At 44.4% G+C, this 22191-nt stretch overlaps 1 protein-coding gene across 2 annotated transcripts; it reads left to right on the forward strand.

Moving 5' to 3' along the window:
- Positions 1–559: 559 nt before the first annotated feature.
- LOC128893742 (protein yippee-like 1) lies at positions 560–22087 on the forward strand. Of its 2 annotated transcripts, XM_054154953.1 has the most exons (6): positions 560–816; positions 6654–6715; positions 18688–19107; positions 19255–19298; positions 19910–20018; positions 20124–22087. In XM_054154953.1, exons 3-6 carry the CDS (start codon positions 19006–19008, stop codon positions 20211–20213), a joined length of 345 nt encoding a protein of 114 aa, XP_054010928.1. In that variant the 5' UTR covers positions 560–816; positions 6654–6715; positions 18688–19005; the 3' UTR covers positions 20214–22087. The 2 variants fall into 2 exon arrangements, with proteins under 2 accessions (XP_054010928.1, XP_054010927.1); XM_054154952.1 differs by lacking the exon at positions 6654–6715.
- Positions 22088–22191: the final 104 nt, after the last annotated feature.

The following is a 22191-nucleotide window of genomic DNA, read 5'->3' on the forward strand; positions in this document are numbered from 1 at the left end:
AGACTTTCATTCGAACTCACATTATGATTCTTACAGCAAAATGAAACGACGAAGTTAATAGGTTACGATATCTCCTATTTCGAAATCTCCCGCGCGTCGCGTTCAGTATCGTAGCAAGGAAATTTTCCTCAAGGGGCAAGGTAATGGTAGTATCCTGTAATGGTAAACAGAGATTTTTTTCAATTAATTTATCCGGCTAGTTGTCATTCGTTATTCATAGTGTTGGTTACGAATAAAGTTTTATTCAACTAAAACTTTCAGTAATCAGTTCTCGTATAAAACTTTATCGGATAAAAGAGGAAAGGATTCTTTCGCGTGCTGTTTGGCGCATTTTTACGTGAGATGTTGATGTGAAATTTTTTTATATTTTTCAGCGCACGTATACGTAATACATGCGTATTTTATTTGAATAGAACTTTATTCTTGGTTCGCGAAATAAAAGTTGATCCAGATAAAGTGTTGTTCTCGTCGGTTATCTAGATAAAAATGTGCCCAGCTCTGGTCGCGAGCGACCTCTAGCGACGATGTCCGGAGGGAAGTGGAAACTGAAATGGCGCATGCGTACGGGTCATCGTATACCGTCCCGCCTGCGGACGAACCGAAATAAATCGAACGACGCCGAGGCGATCAGAAGTACGGTGCTCGCTGGACGCGACTGTTTCGCGTTAGTGATGATCAAAACGAGTTGTCGTGGTCGTTGTTTGCGGCATTTCGCGAAAACGAGGGAACCGTGATCCGTGATCGAAGGCTCGAGGTGCAGAGAAGGCCGAGGACACGCGTCGTCGCTCGTTGCCGCGGCCACGGATGCATATGGAGGTGCGTAAACCCCATCGTTTCGATGCACCCTCTTCTTATACACGCGTTCTTTGTTTCCTTTGACAACACCACGTAAATACAAGCCCTCGAGGCTGGTGCCTCCACGCAACTGCCATTTTGCTGTGGTCCGTCGTGTCGGTTCCGCGAAACGCGACGTCTCCGCGAATAATCGAAAGTGCAACGGTTCCGTTTACCCATGGGTGAATTTATCATCGGTGATACCCGTACCATCGACTCGTAGTTCGCGAAATTCATTAATCTTGTACACTGTCTCGACCAGTTACTTCGATATCGACGGCCGGAGTGACTTTGAAACGCGCTCGGGTGAATCTACGTTCGTGTTGTTTTTCCCATTCTCTGTGCATCGAACGACGCAATACTATTTTTTTTTTTTTTTTTGTTCTTTCTACCAAGTCTCTCGGTATTCAGTGTACGGTCATTCACAGCGTCGAAACAGCGTCGTCTTTAGCTGAATCGTGGTGCACGTATTTCGTGCGACGATGATCTCTCTCTTGGAAACAGGAGCGAGATTAAAAGTACGTGCGCACACGGCATCAGACTTTGTGTACGCTCTCAGCTGACGGGGGCCTGTCAGCTGCCTTACACGAGAAGATCAGGGCCGTCGCTTCGTGGCGTTTCACGCGATTCTTCCCGTTACCGTCTTCGTCGCGTATTTCCTCGCTCGTGCACCTTTCGTCTTCGATCCTGTACCGTAATTAGGACTTTTCCACTTAGTAACAGTGCAAAATCCGCCGTATCGAACGGGTCTGTCGTCACGTCTTCACGTGTGTGCGTGAGACGATTCTTTCGTTCCGTTCTTAACCCCTTCGTCCACCTAGAGACAGTGTACATCGTTTCTTTTCACGATGCGTATTCGAATTTTTTTTGTTTGTCACGCGCGAACAGTCTCGTTAAAACATTTCAGAATAATTCCAAACACGTAAACACACTCTGTTGCTATTTCCAACGATAATACCAAACTGGTTTCCGTCAAAAATGACACCGCGGCCACGAAAGGGTTAGTTTGCAAATCGCTTAGCGACCTTGGCTAACTCGTCGAACGCATAATTACAATTTCGCGTCGATTTATTCGTCATTACGGACACGCTTTCCCGGTTCGTGTTTCTCGACACGTTTCTGTTCGCATTTTCGTCGTTATTCCCAGTGAACCGTAGTACGCGCGTTTGCAACGATAAATTTCACCGACGTCCGACCGGCAATGTCACCAAGATAATGCGCGCTGGCTCGTCTTTTGTACACACTCGCAGCTGATTCAACCGCCGCGTCATAAAAATGTTTCGAACTCTATTATCTCTTTGGGTCGTGTGCGTGTATACTGAATGTGTTTCACGGCGTGCTGCCGGAAGGCTTCAACGGTCTAAAAAAAAAAAAACATACATAATGTCTCTCCCGACGGTAAGACAAAACAGAGAACGATAAAAGAATCGACGCGTTCCAAACACGACTGACAAAAGTGATACGATTGCGTACGACACGAACCACTCGCAAAATCCGATGTTTTAGTTTTACAATCCTTAGTTTGAAAGTGTTATATCGTGCGTACGTGCAGTCTCGCGGTATACTTCTCCTTAGCGCGATGTCGGAAGGCTTCGATCGCTTTGGAAAAAAAAACCTACATAATACACTCCGCTGTAAGAGAGCGACAGAGAGAATCGACGTAACGCTTCTTGTCTAGCGTTTCGTGACGATCAAACCGCGATCGATTTTTCGACCGTAAATATTTGGCGAAGCCAGTGAACGTCCAACTAGCTGAAATCGTTCCGAAACGGTCGGTCGTGTCCATCTATTTCCCTTCCATCTATCGATCCGTAATTCGACTACGGTTTTCTTGAGACACGTTCCCGTGTGTTACCGCCTTTCGAATTTAATAGACCGTAGAACACCGGGCGTGCGTGGATGCGCCACGGAGCGCGCATATTAAAGTGCAATTCACTTTGAAAGCGACATCCGTCGCCGTCAGGACGCTTACATGGAAAATTAAATATGCGCGACGAGTGACGAAGGACGATGACCCGAATTAACTAAACTCGAAGCTACTGCTGCTGCTCCGTGCTTGTTCCTCTCCCAGTGTGTTTATTTAAGTTGCAGTAGCGTAGCGTCGCCGCGGGTCCCCGTATACCAACACGGTCCGGAGTTGGACAACAATTTTTACCTAAACTATGAATAATAGCTGGCGGGACACTCTTACGCGTGAGTCACGAATAAAGTGTATTTGTTCGTTATGTAAATGAAGAAACAGTACATGCACGTCTTTTAAATGCAACGTGCGACAAGCACAACGAAATAATTACACACCGCGTACGATATTCCCACACATACATGTGCGGTAGAAACACGTGCGCCCATAGAGGATTATTTTTTTATTTGCATAACGATGAAATATTTATTCCCTCGCGTTCGTTATCCGAATAAATATTTTAACCAGGCAATTATCCATATAAAGGTTTGCTTAAAATTCTACGACTTCAAATTCTGCTACTTAAAATTCTACGATTTAAAGTTCTGCTCAACTTTGCTAGAAATTCTATTCCAGCCTAGAATATCGTAGCTTCTTCTTCGTCCCTGTTGCCACGCGTGCGAACGCGTAGGGACACAATCCCTTTTCTTTTTTCCCCGTCACGAAAAAGCACTTCCACGGCTTCGAACTGAAACTCCGGTTGCTATGGGCGCTCGCGGGCTGTCGACCGACGGGGCGCGTGCGTTGACCGCCAATAGGCGTTCTTCGAGCACGGTTAACGAACGCCTCCGCGTAATTTCCGCACGCGGATGATGTTAATCGACTCGTGTGCATCTTCCGTCGAGAAAGTTCGCAATTAATAATGCTCAATTAAGCAATTTAACCGAGACGTACACACGCTTTCGCGAAACTCGCATACCCGGTGTCGTCATTAAAATTACCGCTCGCCGTCATTTGAATTTCCAGCCGGGAGAAACTACGCAATTAGAAGTAATTAGCGGGATAGATGTTATTGGCGTGTAATACGTTCGCGATTATTCGGTGCATTCGTTTCGCGCTTGTATCACAATCTGTCCAAAAAGAAAGAGAAGAAACAGAAGCAAATTACTCCCGTTATCGGTGGGGAGCCGCGAATCAGGAACGGAATATTTCACGCGAGGAAAAATGCATTGTTCCGTTTGCGCGAACTCGTGGACCTGTTGGACGACGCTTTTGTGTACGTTTACAGCTGATTGGGCTGTCAGCTGGGCTATGCGCCGGATGGAATCGTCCACGGGCTGGCCAACGCACGTTCCACCGACGCTCTCCAGGGGGCCTTGTTTTTCTTCTATTTCTTTTTTTTTTTCCCTTTTCTCGTTCCCAGCGCGACGCCAACGGGGGCAATGGCTCTTGCAATCTTTAAACTTATCCCTACTGTGAGTTGCGCGCGGTTGGGATGAAGCGAAGGGGTTACGTGCGTATAAATACGGTGCACGTAAATATAAATACTCGTGATTCACCGATCCTGCGCGAACAGGACCACAGAGATATTATACAGGGTGTCCCAAAAATGTTGGAGGTCCTTGAAAAGGGTGGTTCAGGGGGTGATTTGAAACAACTTTTTCCTTAGCGAAATTGTTGTCCGAGGCTTCGTTGAGGAGATATTAACGAAAAACACTGACCAATCGGAGCGCGCGGATACCGTTGGAGCGGCCGCGGTAGCGATGGCTACGCGCTAGGTAGCCGCTCTCGTACGCGAACAAGTGACTCGACGTGCATCGAAGGATATTGACGCGGCCGCTCAGCGCGTAGCCTTCGCTACCGCGGCCGCTCCGACGGTATCCGCGCGCTCTGATTGGTCGGGTTTTTTTTATTAATATCTACTTAACGAAGCCCCATCCGACATTTTTGCAAAGGAAAAAGTTGTTTCAAATCACCTCCGGAACCACCCCTTTCAAGGATCTCCAACATTTTTGGGACACCCTGTAGATGGAGTATAGGGGACCCCGTACCACAGATAGAAAGAGAACGGAGACCGTCGTAATCTGTCTGTCTTTGTCTACCAACGCATGCGTATAAGTGCGTATTTCCCCGCTAGTTCCGAATATCTCGTTGTTAACTCGTTATTCGATTATTTTCTCGTAACATTTTCTCGTTACTAGACCAACATGTCTACGTCTTCCCTGCTTCATCTTGGGAAATGAAAAATTTCACGAACGACGCCAGCGTCGAGAACCGGGACATACCACGTACGATTCCCATTCATTAATCGAGGAGCGATTCCTTGTCAGGTAGAGTTCCGTCGGAACGTATTTTATCAGCGCGGCGCTACCGACGTATTATTTTCTTCGCTTACACTTGATTAAACTCGGCGGTGGGGCTCGCGATCAAAAACCTCGCTATCATTTATCACTCCGGACGGCCGGTTCGTTGTACGTGCGTGACCTACGCAACTCCGTCGCGCCTTTTCGCCGATTTTTTGCCCGTCTGCTTTCCCCATTTTCCTTCGTCGAAAGCGTTCGGGAATCGTACGCAATTCCCGTCGTGTGATCGCGACCCTTCATCTCGTTACGTATTTATAACGCGTTTGGGGAATCCTTATCTCGTTCGTCCGGGTATTAACGGAGAACGACGGGGAACGCTACGTCCAAGTCCGTTCACTGTTCCCGGTGCGTTGATTAAAACGTTTGGAATCGAACGGATGGTTGCGACACGCGCGGAAAACAATAAGGCTACGGTTTATAACGCCGCACGGTAGAACGTGTCATTCTTAGGCTAACTGCGCATCACGGGGACTTGGAATTAATTTGATCGTTGCCTGTGAATAGATATCGGTCTTTACACGCTGCTCTTTTCGTAACACGGTTCTCTTTAAGACGCGAGTGTCTTAAACGCGTTCATTTTGTGATCGCGAGCTTAGAATAGTTACAACTATCGAATTTCTTAGAAACTCCTCGGACAAATTCCTACCCGTCCCTTTGTTCCAAAAAACGAAGCAGCAGCAAGTTCGAAAATAAATTTAAGCGCGTAAATCGAAGGGCTTCTTCCTTTTTCCGTGGTTCGCTTTCGTTCAGGTTGGTTCTCGTGGCCTTGGAACCGACCAAAGTACGTAGAAGTGTTTCCAATTCGTGCATCGTCGAGCGAGTGTTTTTCTTTGATTTCACTCGCATTTGACGAACCAATAATCGAAGCCGTACATGCTGTACGTGAATATATATCCGTGGGACACATATGTGCACGCCGCCGCCCCCCTCCCACCCCCCCCGTACATGTTTACCCGCGTCTGGAGCATCTATATGCATAAACCGGCAGGGAAAAAGCCGTGCACGTATAACAGGAAGGGAAGAGGGCGGCTAACCGCCAGACTAAAGCGAAACAGGTTATTTACAGTTGAATCTCCATTATTCGAACTTCTGTTGCATTGTTTTACTATTCCGACGGAGTATGGACGCCGTAGTTACGTTCTTTCGAAGCAGCGTTTCTCAACCTAGCCAGCGGGTTCAGTTTATCGTTCTCGACGAGTGCCACTGAAAGATAAGGATTAAAGCCGAGATTTTTTTCCGGCGTCGTCGTTATCGTACTTTATTTCCATAATTACGGCTGCGTAAAACGCCAGCTGGGATTATTGTAATCGTCGTCGAGCGATTCGCTCGGAAAGGTGATTCATTCGTTCGCACGTGGAACGGTTGTCGCGTACTACGCAATTCACAATGGTCACGAATTCGCACGTTTTCTGGTTGTATTTCGTGACTCACGCCGGGGACCTGGAAATGTTAGAAACTCGCGTTTTCGCGTAGCGTTAAAAGGATCAACGAACCCGAGCGGTTGCAACGCGACCGAAACTTTTGCTCGAGTTAATTCAAATCAATTTCTGTTGTAGGACTATGTCACAGGACGGTGTTTTAAAAAATGTTCTTGCGGTGCACGCGCGTTATTACAGAGGTAATATAAAAAAAAACATTGCTTTACCGATAATTAGAATGAGGTCGAAATATAGTATACAGGGTGTCCCAAAAATGTTGAAGGTCCTTGAAAGGGGTGGTTCCGGAGGTGATTTGAAACAACTTTTTCATTTGCAAAAATGTCGGATGGGGCTTCGTTAAGTAGATATTAATAAAAGAAACCCGACCAATCAGAGCGCGCGGATACCGTTGGAGCGGCCGCGGTAGCGAAGGCTACGCGCTGAGCGGCCGCGTCAATATCCTTCGATGCACGTCGTGTCACTTGTACGAGAGCGGCTACCTAGCGCGCAGCCATCGCTACCGCGGCCGCTCCAACGGTATCCGCGCGCTCCGATTGGTCAGTGTTTTTCGTTAATATCTCCTCAACGAAGCCTCGGACAACAATTTCGCCAAGGAAAAAGTTGTTTCAAATTACCCCCTGAACCACCCTTTTCAAGGACCTCCAACATTTTTGAGACACCCTGTATACAGAGGGAGACTTGTCGAATCGAAATATAGTAAATACAATTGTATACAATATCGAGATATATCAAATCCTCTTTATCGGATCAAGATTTGATACGTATCTTAATGTTGTATACACCTTCGCACATGTTTACCTGATATGATCTCCCGACAGGAAAAATCGTTCCGTAAATAAATAAAATATCCCAGATTGTATTGTTATTATTATTATTGCACGAGGATCGAAGTACGGTTCCAACCCGGAGAAAACGTTCCCGGGCAAGCAACGTTTCCTTATCGTGGCTCGTTTCCTTCTGACCGCCGTGTGCACGGCACCGTTATATTGTATATAATTACTTAGTGTGCGTGCGTGCAATCTCTCGCCTGTGATTCAACAATCTTGGTCGTTTTAGAACTTCCCGCGAATTATTTATAAAACGGCTGTACCTTACGAGTTTATCTGCATGCTAAGTGAACGCCGTTCTCGGTTCGACGCGTCCCGTGTGTAATGCAAAACTTGTTGCGAGGAAAACGCGCAACGTCGACTTCTTTAGAGTCATTGTTCTCGCGAGGGGTACGATGATACACATTGCACACACTCTCTAATCGCTTGTCTGCTGCTCGTTGGCGGATGCGTCGTGATTTCTCGGTTACCAACGCGTACAGAAACTATTAGGTTGTCCCGAAAGTTTCTTTCGTTTTATTAATAATTAATACGTAAACAATATTTCATGTTTCATGTTACATTACTGAATCGTGTACGATTCATTTCGCTTCGTTACTGTTACAGCATCAACGTCTAAGAAATTAGTGTGTCTATTTATAGAAACACTGCCACAGAAAATAATTGAATGCAACCCACGAAAGAAACTTTCGGGACAAGCTAATATTTTCAAACATTATATAGTTCACAATTGGGTTAGATACTTGCAAGCAATTGGGTTAGATGTATATCGATATCCACTCTAATGAGTGTACAATCGTGTCCAGGAGATATTTTTACAAGTAGCACGTTCAAGTATCTAGGCAGGTGACCTTAGGACCGCGAAATATTGATATTCCTGTTTGCTAAAAGACTTTCAGCTTACGACTTTCGTAGCTGGTATTCGTTACAGACCCCCTCCTTTGATCTTTGCATAGAAAAGAATCGCGTGGTCGTCTAAGGGTTAAATTTATCGCGCAATGCTCTCGGTTCGCGGAATGGAGAAACAAATATCGGCGTGCACGTTTCGTGGAAACAACCGTCTGGGTGATATCTGGACTGTGTTACGTTTGCCATTTTATTCGGTCGGTAAAATCTCCACGGAAACGTCGATTATTTTAACGTCGAAGTGGATCACGATAACATTTGCGTTCGCGTTCGAGTATCGCTACGTGAATCGCTCGCGAGAATTCCCGGCGGTCGATTCGATTGAAAAATTGATAAAATATCATTCTTTCGCGGATATTAGACGTGCTCGCGCGGCTCGAGCGATCTTTATCCGTCGAGCAGTCTGCGTGACGTATTGAAGCCGTATCTTCCCGCGCACGAAAAAGAAACATGGCCGATGAGCAAGACCCGTGTATACATGCAATAAGGACACGACGACGATGACGGTGATCTTAGCGAACTTTTTTCCATGTTGTTTGCCTGAAGTTTAACTTTTCCCCTACCGTTCTGAATTAGTGTTGGTATTATTTTTGTACCATACTGATTAGATCGAAGAATATCCTGTTTAATTTTATTTTTGTTTGTTTTTGAAAATTTTCAAACCCTTTGTTTCGAAGGTAATCGTTAAGATTTTAGTTCGCGTCAGGAGTTTTAAGACACCTTGTACATTTCACGGAAATCCCCAGAAGCTACGAAATGGATCGAGACACGCCTCGAAATTCTGTTGACGCGCACTGTTTACGTTTGCATGAAAGATGGTATTTTGACGCGCGCGATACGCGTCGAAGCTCCCCGAGCGATAAAGAAAGAAACTACGCAACAGACGCCACTCGTCGCCTCTCTTTATCGCAAATGTTTGTGTTTACAGTGCGCTCTGTATTCGAAGTACGTGTATCCGTTATTTACAACGCTCAAGAAAGTTCGACGCAATTCCAATGTTAACCGCGGCGCACGAGAAGCGTCTAGCTTTGCATTGCGAAAATACACGATCCTTTTGTATCCATTCGTTTGTTGCGATCGTTCGTGCGTCGTACACCTTTTGTCCAGCGTCGATCTTCGCGCATAGATCCCGTATTTCACCCAGATATCAATTCGTGAAACAGAACGAGAAATTTATATTTATTAGGTATACCGGAAAGTTCGTTCTGGTCTGTCCGTTCTGGTTACGAGTTTCAACAAGTATGCATATATTCATTAAAAATGATATGCAAAGTGCAATCGCTTTGGCAAGATGTCATAAATAGTGATAAAAGTTATATTATCAAATTAAATTTATTCGAGGTATGAAAAATTCTGTCCGTTTTTAGAATAAAACATAATAATACATTTGTCATACCTCGAATAAATTTAATTTGATAATATAATTTTTTAATATATATATAATATTTTTAATATATATATATATGTATATATAATATATATATATATGTAGAGATCTGAATGAAGCACAAGGCACGGAAAAGAAAGATTTGAACCCACGATCCCTTTACCAACAGGACCAATCCCATAATTTAATTCGACACCTGTCCATCCAGTTTAAGACCATTTTTCAAACGTGCTATTTTATTTCCACCGAGGACAGCTCGTTTACCGTTCACGGGTATCTGATCGGCGAGCTTCGCGTGTCGGAAGACTCCGTGTGTTTTTCAAGGAAAAGGTCAGTTTACAAAGGTCAAGAGACGTAGATATACCGATCCATTCGTGAGCGTCGCACGAAATATAACCTTATCGCGAGTTGTTTAGCAAACGTTCGCAAAAATCGTCGTGATCTTTTTTTCTCCCTCGTTGGTATCGCGAAAGACGTCGATCTACGTTCATGCATGTAACGGGTTTGAGGCCGTATCACGGCGTACCGCCTTCCATGCGAGCAGGGCCGGTTTACGTGCGAGGAAACGATGCATCGCGTCTTTTTTCTGGACTTGGAAGGTAAAACAAGAACAAAGATAGATTGACAGAGTATTTTAATAAGATAATTCATACGAGCAAATATTGTACATAGGCGTAGAAATTAATCCTGTGCTTCTGTGACTCTCTATCCTGGGAAATTTAACGAAGAAAAATATTTTATACGTTTTAGTTTGTGTAGTAACGTGTACGTATAATACAATATCATGTCCTGTTCAAAATTATATATATATATAAAATATATATTATTTCTCTGCACCAGGGCCCCAGTGACGCTACCGCCGTGCCTGCACGCGATATGCAATAGAAAACATTTTGTCAATACACGCGATGACGCGCGGAGTCGTGACTGTATTGCATGACCCGCGATGCGTGTTCGTTCGACCGTGGGTCAGACACGTGATCGCCTTCTCGCGAATGCCATAGTATTCACGATCATGTATTTAACCCTTTCTGTACAGGGTTAGTTGTTGAAAAGAGTTCATCGATTGTTGCGCGTGGTGCCGAACCACCAGCTGCACCGACGGTCTTTCGCTTTCTTCATCTTTTTGCGCGGCCGAGATTACAGATGTCTCGCTTATCGCCGTCCTAACCTGTCATCACGCTCTACATCGAATCGGAAACGCAATTATACGAACAAAACGAAATCGCTATCATCGAACGCGTCGAATGAATTCTTCGAGCAAGGAGAAGTATCAGTTGTAGTAGATGTATCGGCTATAGTCGATGCGCAACAATTGACTCGTGCGATCCATGTACGGGATCCCATTTTAACCACTTTCACGTTGTTAGCATCGAATCCAGTAGTTATTTTTACCAAGTATTTCGAGGAGGTTATGTCTCAATCGGTCTAGCTTCGTTCCAGACGAAGTCGCTTTCTAGATGCGAAGGTCACCTTCGTTTTCTTACATAGAATGCTACATTTTTTGTTGATTACGTTTCTACGTTTCAAGTAGACGAATCCAACACGGTGCATATTTTATTCATGGCCTGTAGACGTAAAAACGTAGAACGGAATATTGTTAAAATTCGAGAAGGAATCGTGTCTTCTTAGGGAGCTAGAATCGTGTACATTTCACGTGTCTATTTACGGTAACCCATAATTTCGAACGGCGAGCTATAGATGGCACCACATAGAAAATTTATATCCCAAGAATACAAGTATGCGTACTCGTGCGAAGACCGTTTTTATATATGCACTATCGAGTGCATCTAGATCCATCTAGATCTTCGATTACTTTGTGTCGCAGAAGTAGTCTTATCAATGTATAACGCGATTCTTGTCGGCGGTATTATCGTTTCGTGGTTCTACGTCGTATCGAGTACGAGACTTCGATCATTTTCGATCTATACAATTAAGTACCCATTCAACGCTCGCCGTAAGACATATGCGCAGCCTGTTTCGCATGAAACTTTCGTTTCGCTGCATTGTGAAAGAGAGACCGAGCAATGTTCTTGCGGGCGCATTTAGAACCGGCACGAAATATCTATTACAAATTTACAGTCGCATAACCGCGCGGGCATAACAGGAGTGAATATCTTGCTATATGCACTTGAAATCCTCGGGGTCATCCGAACAAGTCTTCGTTAGCATCTGCGTTCGCTTTAAACGATCTGCGATTCACGCAAAGCTTGCGTGTTCAAGGAGCAAATGTTAGGTTTAGTATACATTTAAGACTTCCTAATTTTCAATTTAGCTCGATTCATTCCTTCGCATCGTACATTTTTGTGCACCCCTTACAGGGCCGGAGCAAGGCAACAACCCGGCCCCGCGGTCTACGAAAATTACTGTATTAATAGGCACCGATTTTGATTAACTTTTTACAGACTGATGATACCATTAACAAATGGAAGCAATTTTTGCTGAGATGTAAGACTTTTTTTAGTAGCGATGATTAAATTGAAAGGAGTGACAAAAATCATCAAAGTATTATTATTTAATATTCATCTTATACAAAATATATAGCATTTGTAAATAAATAATTCCTCGTTGTAAAATTTAAGCGTAGGATTTGAATGTGGATTCAGGCCCCGCGAAAGGTCACGCCGGCCCTGACCCCTTATAAGGGCGCTACTGACATGTACCGTTGCGTAGCGATTTTAAGGTTATACGAATACCCATCGCGTATCGCGAGGATAAAGGTTGAGAGAGGACTTATCGTGCTTTAGACATGGTTAGACATGCATGTATCAACATTTCTCGATACTTTGTTCACGATTGGTTCGTAAGACGATTTCTGTGCAATCGCGGAGTTTATTTTCATTCCTTGGAACAGGTGTTCCGCGATTCCCTGAACTTTGATAGTTTCGCGTTAATCCGCTCGATAGATTTCGCTGTGAGCAGAGTGCGTTTATGTTAGGGCACCGATAGAGGGAAGTTGTTTGAATGAAGTTCAATCGATGATGCGCTTTCGCGTTCAACGGAAGGACGGTAATATGTATAATTCGGACGCGGAAGACTTTAGCACGCCGCCTTCGGGACGAAATTAGACGTAACGAGAATGTTTGTACCGTTGGCCAACAGCCATATGCACCGCGTATACAGGGTGTCCCAAAAATATTGTAACATATTGAAAGGGGTGGTTCGGGAGGTGATTTGAAACAACTTTTTCCTTGGCGAAAATGTTGTCCGAGGCTTCGTTGAGGAGATATTAACGGAAAACTGACCAATCAGAGCGCGCGGATACCGTTGGAGCGGCCGCGGTAGCGAAGGCTATGTGCTAAATGGCCGCGCTTGTACGCGAACAAGTGACTCGACGCGTATCGAAGGACATTGGACGCGGCCGCTTAGCTCGTAGCCTTCGCTACCGCTTCAACGGTATCCGCGCTCTCTGATTGGTCAGTGTTTTCCGTTAATATCTCCTCAACGAAGCCTCGGACAATATTTTCGCTAAGGAAAAAGTTGTTTCAAATCACCTCCCGAACCACCCCTTTCAAGATGTTACAACATTTTTGGGACATCCTGTATTATTACGGTAACGGTCACATTTCTGCGATTGAAACTGTTCTTCTGTCTCTACACACGTGTTCGATCATTAACATAAGTGTTATTTAACGACGCTTTATGAATCTTTACGATCGCTTCAATTTATGATTCTGGAATAACCCAGTCGGCGCTACTTGGCGCGTACTGGTCAACACGAATTGCCAATTGACAGAATGCAGCCGAAGTTAACACCTCGAGGGTGCATTTAGTATTCGCAAACGATAGAAGAAAATTTTATTTTGGTAAGTAGACAATGTCGATCTCCTTTTAGTAAATATGTCAATTTCATCATCGAAGTAGCAACGCTTTACCGTTGCAACGCACTTACACTTTTCGTAATTAATGCTTTTTAAGTAGTTACGTAGGTTCGAGTCTGAAATAATGTCGTTGCTGATCGAGTTACCGATTAAGTTCAGCTCGGTCAAGTTTCGCCGCGCAAACGAGAACTTACCGATGGAAAAAACACGCGGGATAACGAGATTTCCGTTTAACATCGTTACCTTCCGCGTCGATTCAGCCCTCCATGGGAAGATTGTGCAATAACGTCGATGGAAAGCTTCGTCGAACGTCGTTATTTCGAATGGCGTTTTATCTACGTTATTTATATCGAATCAGAAGTCTTCTCTTTAGCGAACTCGATTGAGCAATTAATAACCTTAGTTTATACGATCGTCGTCAATACGTAATCTTGCGAGAATGTTCGTCGTGCGGCATTGACGCTAAGGTCGACCGAGACAAAGTATTTCTCTTAGATAGAGATCGATAAGATACAAACGGGTATCGAGCTTGTTAATTTTCTGTTAGTCACAAATTTGTTCATAACAAAATTTTAATCGACACTCGATCTCTCGTATCTGATTCTTTCTTCTTTTTTTTTTGCGTATTAACCCTGAATTCATCTGTGGTTGTTTTTCTCTTTCGATATTTTTGTTCGACCATGTAAGTAGTATCAAATTTGTCACTTTATCTAATGTCTACCGAAATTCGGATGTCAACGTTCCTTCCCTGCGTCAATATCGACGAACCCACGGTCGATTATCTTATCGTAACACGAAATGGGGATTCATTTTTCTTCCTGACTCGACAGGTTCAGGGTCGTGAGAAATTCACGGTCCGCGATAAAACCTCGGCAAACAGATAAGAACCCATGTAGGTATCACTGTTTTCGATTGCTTTGAATACAAAGCTCCACCAAAAATCTGTCACGGTATTTCGCTTCCTTACCAACGTTTTACTCGTAACGTAGAGGTAGGTAGAATATATCCCTTAAAAAAAGATGTCGCTGGCATAGGTTAGAAACGTGTATCGACTGTGCACAAGTTCCTTTTTTTCTCTCAAACTTAAGTATTATATTCCAACCAACCAAGTGCCTTTTACACATTGGCGTATATTTGTATAACCGTTTTTTACGAAGATCCGTAAAGACGTTCTTTCGATGTAAACAGGTGGCTCGTCGAAACTCTGTTCGCTTTGGTTTCGAATGGAAAGAACATCTCTTGAGCCACCTACCGTTCGTTTATACACGTTTCCATTTGCATTGAGCGACATTGGCTGGTTGCGCGTCTCGTCTGGAGCGGATGTACGACGACGCCTGTCGTGCACGAGCACCAGGTGGAAAAACAAAGAGCGACAGGACTTTCGTCGAATTCTTCGTGTCTTATTCATTGGCGAGGTAGGCGCGCGCAGGCTGCACGAGCCGGAAAAAAAAAAGACGAGAAGAAAATCGGAAATACCGAGGATGCGTCGGCGATGGGTAGCAATGACCTTGGGCCGTGTATTGACTCGGACGTTCCGTCTCTTTGTTCCCGACGATTCGTCGGGAAACTTCTTTCCGAGGATTCGCAGGCCGACGAACTGGCTGCTGCCGCGATTTTGCACGGGGCTTGAATGCAGTCGTTGCGTTCAAGGATATACGGAGACTGAGAAATGTTTCCAGTGAAATGAATATCAATTTCTGGAGTAGAGAGGTACATTCTTAACGCGTTGGTCGCCATCCATATATGGGCGACAGAGCTTTTCGCTAAGGAACTTTAACAATTCATTTTAAAAGCTAAGTGTTGACGAAATCCAACTAGGATAGAATTTCTAAATTTTTATGAGAATACAAAAATAAATAATACGACAAATGTTAGATTCTGTAGTCTCCGATCGTTTCGAGACAAAATTTTAAGCCTGCAGACTCTGAATCGGTTCGGCAGCCAGGAGCCCGAGGAACCCCTATTCTAGTTAATGCAAGATTGAAAACATTCGTAGAGGATTTATTCACTAAAATAATTAATTTCATTATTTATGGTGGCGGTTGGGTCCCTTGTTTCCTTAGTCTGCGATGTTTAAACGAAATAAATTGAACAAGGGCCCCGACGCAGGCCCCACGATGCCGTTAAGACGGCCCTGCGTAGGCCCGTCGATAAGTGCAACCATGCACTCGTCTGCCTGCGTCGGTAAACAAAGGGTACCGCGGTTTCCTATCTCGTTTAAACCGTAATACATCCATAAGTTCGGCGCTCCCCCTACCTGCAATATCTCTATGGTTTTCCCCATTTCATTTCGAAGGCACGAAACAATGGGAGTCCGAAATGTATGCGCGAATATAGCAGTCTTCGTCTGCGATGCGTGCGCGCGTTTGGTCTGGCAGACTGATTGGAGCCCCGACGCGTTAAAAAGACGACGTAGATTGAACCGTTCCGTCGATTTACTTTCTGCCGTGTTATACCGAATGCAAACCACGAACGCGAAAAGTTGAACAAGAAATTCGTAATCGCACGCAGGAAATCCCTAGCGAAACGTTCTCGCGTGCTGCTAAGTTCCTTTCTCTCTCTCTCTCTCTTTTTTTTTTTTTGTTTCTTTTAATTGTCACCGAAGTGACTTGCACGTGTCAGAGATAATGAAACGGAAAACACGCTTGGCACTCGAAGTGCTAATTCCGCGCTGCCATAAGCTTGGAAAGCAAAGTAGCGCCGTTATCGCAAGGCCGTCGCGAATCATTGTTTCGATTGATCCGAGTTGGAAAGGAACGAAGACGGAAGACGGACAAAGAAAAGGACATGGCACACGTAGCGGATGGAAACGATCTACGGGTCGAGGGGGGACGGGGCAGCAGGGGGGGTGGGGATAAAGCCGCAAAAACGTCTGGCGACTAAATTCGAACGAGACGAGGTTGCCGTTCTTCTTCCATTCTTGTAAAGAGCATACCGTTTATTCCTTCTACGGCGTATCAAAACAAAGACGCTGTCTCTCCTTCGCGGACGTACACATGTCACAACGTGACTCCGGTATACATGCGTCGCACGTTCGACACAAGATGATTACAATTATATAGTCATTCATTCATATTAATGAATGATATATTTCATTCCTTGGCCGTGATCTCAATCGTACCGTTGATGTTTGTGTTTTTTCTTCCCGATGTTTTTGTAAATCGTTTCGAGACGGCACTCTGTAACCATCGGGGCGTAGTACAGTTACGAATGATCGAATACAGAGGCACGGAATTGATGTCAACACCTAATACGTAGCGTAAGAGAATATTCACGAATCGTTTCGTATTCACGAGCAAGGTAATTGGAGCGGTGAAAAGTTTCCGGGGAAAAAGCGTAAATATCGAGGTTATGAACAATGTTACAAGGAGGTGGACGACCTCGCTACGGAATACCTCGCTTCCTCTATTCGTATAAAGAAGAAACCTCTTTCGAGCCGCATCATAATAAAGACCTTGTCTCGTTTCTTTGTTTGAACGCGCGTCAGCACGTGGCGTCGCTCGATATGGAGAGAGTAACATCGATGCTAATTGCGTTTCAAAACGTTCCATGTGGCTTCTGCTCCGTCGCTACGCCATTTTCTAGATCCGCACCCTCTCCTCCCTGTGTCTTATCTCTTCTCTCCTCCTTCGGTTCGTACAAATGGCGGGGATTCCTTTTCTTTCTTTTTTTTTTTTTCTTCTCTTTAGTAACGAAGCGACGGACTGTTTGACGCTCGGCGGCGGCGTTATTTAACAGGTCTTTATAAATAACTCGGAACCGATAGTTGCGGAATAAATACATCCGATAGCGGGTAAATAGCGAGCGAGCGACGAGAACGGATTCCGAGAAGGACGCGCTGGGGCCAATATTCGTCTTATTTTTAATCCGCAGACGATGCTTCCGGTCCCTCGCGGTAGGAATTCGCATTCGAACGATGCACATTCGCTTCCTCGAGTGAAACACGCGGGGAGACTTTTATTGACGGGCCAAACGGGGGACGATAAATAAACGATTTGTATAGATTTGCACAGTGCATAGAAACCAAAGTAATTTTTATCTGTTATACGTACAAATATGCCGTCTTACTTCAATATGGTTGAGTTTCGTCATAACGAGAAGTTAAATAAATAACAATGAACTTTATTTGTACAATTTCGAGAGCATTGAGAGCAGACGTTCCGAAACTACATTCCAATTACATTTCTATTGTACAAATAAAGTGAATTGTTATTTATTAGGGGGACCAGAAGGTAATGTCGTTTCTGTGATTGTCGATACTTGTTAACCATTATATCAGCTCGTTGTATACCAGGAGATTTGTATCGATCAGATATTGAAAATTTGCGCACTAGATAACAAAATGGTTGTCGATAACGAGGGCGATTACATAATTAATAAAAAATAAAAAAACTTGTTATAAATTTATTTGCTTGAATTTAATGTAAAAGATACGACGTTACTTTCTGGTCCCCCTAATATTTAAGTTCTCGTTATCTCGTTACGCCGAAACTCAACAATATGAAAACAAACGTACACACACGCGTACAAATATCCCCCAAGAGGTTAATGTAATACGCACGGAGTCGAACGCGGTGTTTGCAAATAAATTTCAACGTCGATATCGCAATCTCCGGACGCCCTGTAAGCGAGCGACGAGGTCGAGGAAGATCCCAGGGGGAGTTGAAAATATTTTGATATCGCGGCCGACACGAGTCTCTTTTGTAAGACGTCTCTGTTATTTATCCGTCTCGCGCGCGTCCATTCCGCGATGCCTCGGCGATCTTGGTTCGCTCCAACGAATTCCTCTTGACGTCATCTCCTTCAGGAGATTCGCGATCAGATTGAGCGTCGGAGCGTTAGATCGGACGACGACGATCCCAGAGAAGTGGTCGTCGTCGTGGGCGTGCGAGTGGGTAATGTCGAACACGTTTGCTGCTGCAACTTTTTTCGTAGTCGCGACTGTTCAGCTTCGCTGCTCGCACCCCGATACCGAACAGACGGCGGTGTGGGCCCACCGTGATCCATAGATCGGTAGATAAAACTCTTATTTTTTTTTTTCGTTTTTTTTTTGTTTGTTTGTTTGTTTGTTTCGACCTTGGGCTGGATTCTGTAAACGGCGTTTCGCGGGTCGGTGGAATATTCGAACGGCGAAGTTCCGTTAAATCGTATATCGATTGTCGTCGAGTCGGATCGAGTGCTAACGAGAGAAATTTCGATCGGTTTCACAGGTGTCCCCGAACCGGCGCTGTCTGAACCAGCTCAACAGCTGATCGGAGTACGAAGCGGCGGTGAACGGGGCCACTATTGCACCACCACCCCGCGATTGGAAGAAATTCAATTCAATAATCGCCGCTGGTTAACGGCCAGACGTTTGCCACACACGGGAGGAAAGGGTCTCGACGACACTTGATAAGCGAGAAGGAGGAGAATCGACGACAGCGACGACGACGACTACAAAGGGAAAAGAGGCAAAAGAAAAAAAAAAAAAGGAAGACGACGGACAAGGGCGAGAGGAGAGGTCTCTTTGCTTGCTTGGACACGCCATCATGGTCAAAACTTTTCAAGCATACCTGCCCTCGTGTCACCGCACTTACTCGTGCATTCACTGCCGTGCTCACCTCGCCAACCACGACGAACTCATCTCTAAGGTGAGCCGTGATAGATCAGGTAACGGACTGACTTCTCGCATTCGCTTCTTCCGCTCGTCGAGCTGTACGTTCGTACGGCCGCGTTCTCGAGGTGTTCACTCGTAACGCAACACTAACACCGGTTTTTTTTCTCCTTTTCGATTGCAGTCCTTCCAGGGCAGTCAAGGTCGTGCCTATCTCTTTAATTCCGTGTAAGTATGCTAACGCCTGCCGTCGCAGCCCGGGATCGAATTGTCGTGGAAACTAGGCCGCGTTATTTTACCCGAACGACTCGTCACGTTGTGTGTTTTTTTTTTTTTTTTTTTTTTTTATGCGCGCACATAAATCTATCCGCCACGCACAGATCAACCCTTTGGTCAAACCACGCTAGGTTTCCTTTAGGTTTAATTTCATCGGAACTCGAAGTGTCGATAAAACGATCGTCGTTGAGGCAAAGGTGAGCCGACTTTCAAATCTGAAATTAGATGTCTCACTCGAGTAGTCGATCTAAGCTTAACATTCGTGACGATAGAATCTCGAGTTGCTGGCAGATAGCAGAAAAAAAAAAAAAAATGGGCCTCGAGTGCAAAGAGTTAATAATATAGAAAGTACACCGGCGTACACGGACGCGAAAGCATCGACGTTACAGATTAGTAAAGGTAAACATTCGCTGACCTACGGCACTCGAGGTGAATTGCGCGAGTTTCTCGGAACAAGTTGGCTCGCGGAAACCGGGGCGGGGATTTGTTTGCAATCCGTGCGATAGAAGAAACGTGTACGCGACAGGCCACGGTAAAGATATCGTTTTTCTTTGTTATTTTAGAGTGAACGTGGGCTGCGGTCCTGCGGAGGAGCGAGTTCTGTTGACTGGGCTTCATGCCGTCGCTGATATTTACTGCGAATGTTGCAAGACCACCCTCGGGTGGAAATACGTGAGTTTCTGCTGTTTTAATCGAGATATACCGCGCGGAAATAGCGAAAATAACAGGAAAAACCAGCCAGCGCGTGTGCTAATGGCTACCCGTGAAATGTTTCAGGAGCACGCGTTCGAGTCGAGTCAGAAGTATAAAGAGGGCAAGTTTATAATCGAGCTTGCTCACATGATCAAGGAGAATGGATGGGAATAAATCGTCCAGGGGAAGGACAACGGAGGTTCGCCCCGATGCAGAGATACCCATCGAACTTTCCTCGACGACGACGACGACGACGACGACGACGATACGCCTACAATGTTGTTCTAATTGCAATGTGCGGCCCCCTCCCCTCTGTCAAACCACCAACGAAAGTCTGTGATTTCATTTGTGATTTGTAATCTTAGTAACTTTTTATGTTTCGGACAATTCGACGTTGTTTTTCGTTCTTTCCGATCGACTCATCGAACAACAAACGATGACACCGGCGATCCGCTGCGTCGCGGATCGGACATACGAAGGAGTATTGTAAAGAAATTATTTTTCAAAAAAGAAAGGAAAAACACAAAACACAAAACGAAAAAAAAAAAAGAAGTATGTATAACAAAGAAACGATAGAGTATAAGACCGAGATGTCGTTAAGAGGCGACGGTGAATATGATGACGATGAAGGTGCCATGGTGGAGAAGATGAGGAAGAGAGATCGGTCCGTTCGAACAGTGGGGTGCCCCACCTAATTTTTCAATTCATTTCATCCTCGCAATACGTTTACCCGCGAAATGTCGACGATAAATGGTAAAAATTATCGCGCGGGGCACCCCGATCGATCAGTTTTAATCCGTTATGCACCGGAGCAGCGCAAGTGCCACAGACTTTGCTGGACTGACTGCCTGCCTGCCGCGTCTATCATTGGAATTTCACTGCCGATATTCCTAATATTAATTAAGAATTGCTGCGCCGCGTGTAGTTGGCGACGCAGCGGTGGTAGTTTTTAGTATAGCTTACGATATAGCGTACTAAAGCCTATGTTACAATATTATAGGACCTCATGGACATAGATACTAAGGAATACGTAAGAGAGTGATGATATTGAAAGATGAAGAGAGTGAGAGTGAGAGAGAGGATAGAAAGGTAAAGGTCTGGTTACTCGTGTCGCGTGTACATGTTTGATTTTATGTTCACCATGCCTGCCAAACTGTCTGTTTGTCTGCCAGTCGCCATTACTGTTAGTAAAAAAAGAAAACAACAAAAAAAAAAAAGTAACAAGAAACGTACCGTATTCTAACATGTTCACGTTTTCGTCGGCTCTCGCAGGGTGTGGTATGACTGAATAATATTTTTTTGTTGTGAAAAAATCATTTGGACTGCGCCTTCCTATGCACGCTCTATGATATATTAAAAGTAAACGAAACAAAAGAGTTTAAAACAAAAAAAAAAAAATACGGAACAAGGTAATTGCTCATTACTTTTTAATAATCGATCTCATTTGTAAATATTAAATAGAGTTCAGTGTGACATCGTGGATCACTACTACCGAAGCGAAACCTACGCCCGTTGGTTCGCTCTCTCGAAGCTCGAATGTACGATTGATTTTTCATCGATCATTAAACAAAGAAAACAAAAATTCAACGTTTGATATCGATCCATCATTTTTCACGGTAGACCAGTATGTGTCGCAACGGCAAGACACAACGGCATTCTGATACAATTAATTTTCCATCGGGTATCGTATCACGAAGATAGCTTGCGTGAATTGAACTATTTTACTGACTCTTAGGCGGCTTTCTCGTGCTACCCCTTCGTTACTTTCCTATGTACAAAAAATTTACTCGACGTTTATACCTTGTAGACATCGAAATTGGAAACCTTTTATTTACCCTTTGGGAATACATATTTTAAATAACAAAAGTATTCAGCGTTCTTTCCTATTACATTAAGGACGTAAGCGGCAAGTAACGTGCAGACGCGAAAAGATTTATTTTTATTTCGATAACGGGACTAATCGAGCAAACAAAAGAAAGAAATGTACAAAATTGATCAGTTCTGATCGAGGTTAGACTTCTCGATAAGCATAGATTGAGTAATGGACACAATAAAATTCAGGTGGAGTAAAAACATTTAAAGAGGAAAACACGAATCGTATGTTCATCGTTTTAAAAAGCATACATATGAAAGTGCAGTGTACTTGTGTGTA

Source organism: Hylaeus anthracinus, unplaced genomic scaffold, assembly GCF_026225885.1.
Source record: "Hylaeus anthracinus isolate JK02 unplaced genomic scaffold, UHH_iyHylAnth1.0_haploid 3, whole genome shotgun sequence".
In the NCBI taxonomy this organism is placed as follows: domain Eukaryota; kingdom Metazoa; phylum Arthropoda; class Insecta; order Hymenoptera; family Colletidae; genus Hylaeus; species Hylaeus anthracinus.

Bases quoted from the DNA above. Each gene is read 5' to 3' on its own strand.
- LOC128893742 (XM_054154953.1), top strand. From the start codon at position 19,006: ATGGTCAAAACTTTTCAAGCATACCTGCCCTCGTGTCACCGCACTTAC. The intron at 19,108-19,254 runs GTGAGCCGTGAT...TTTCGATTGCAG, and splicing joins ACGACGAACTCATCTCTAAG to TCCTTCCAGGGCAGTCAAGG. The intron at 19,299-19,909 runs GTAAGTATGCTA...TTGTTATTTTAG, and splicing joins GCCTATCTCTTTAATTCCGT to AGTGAACGTGGGCTGCGGTC.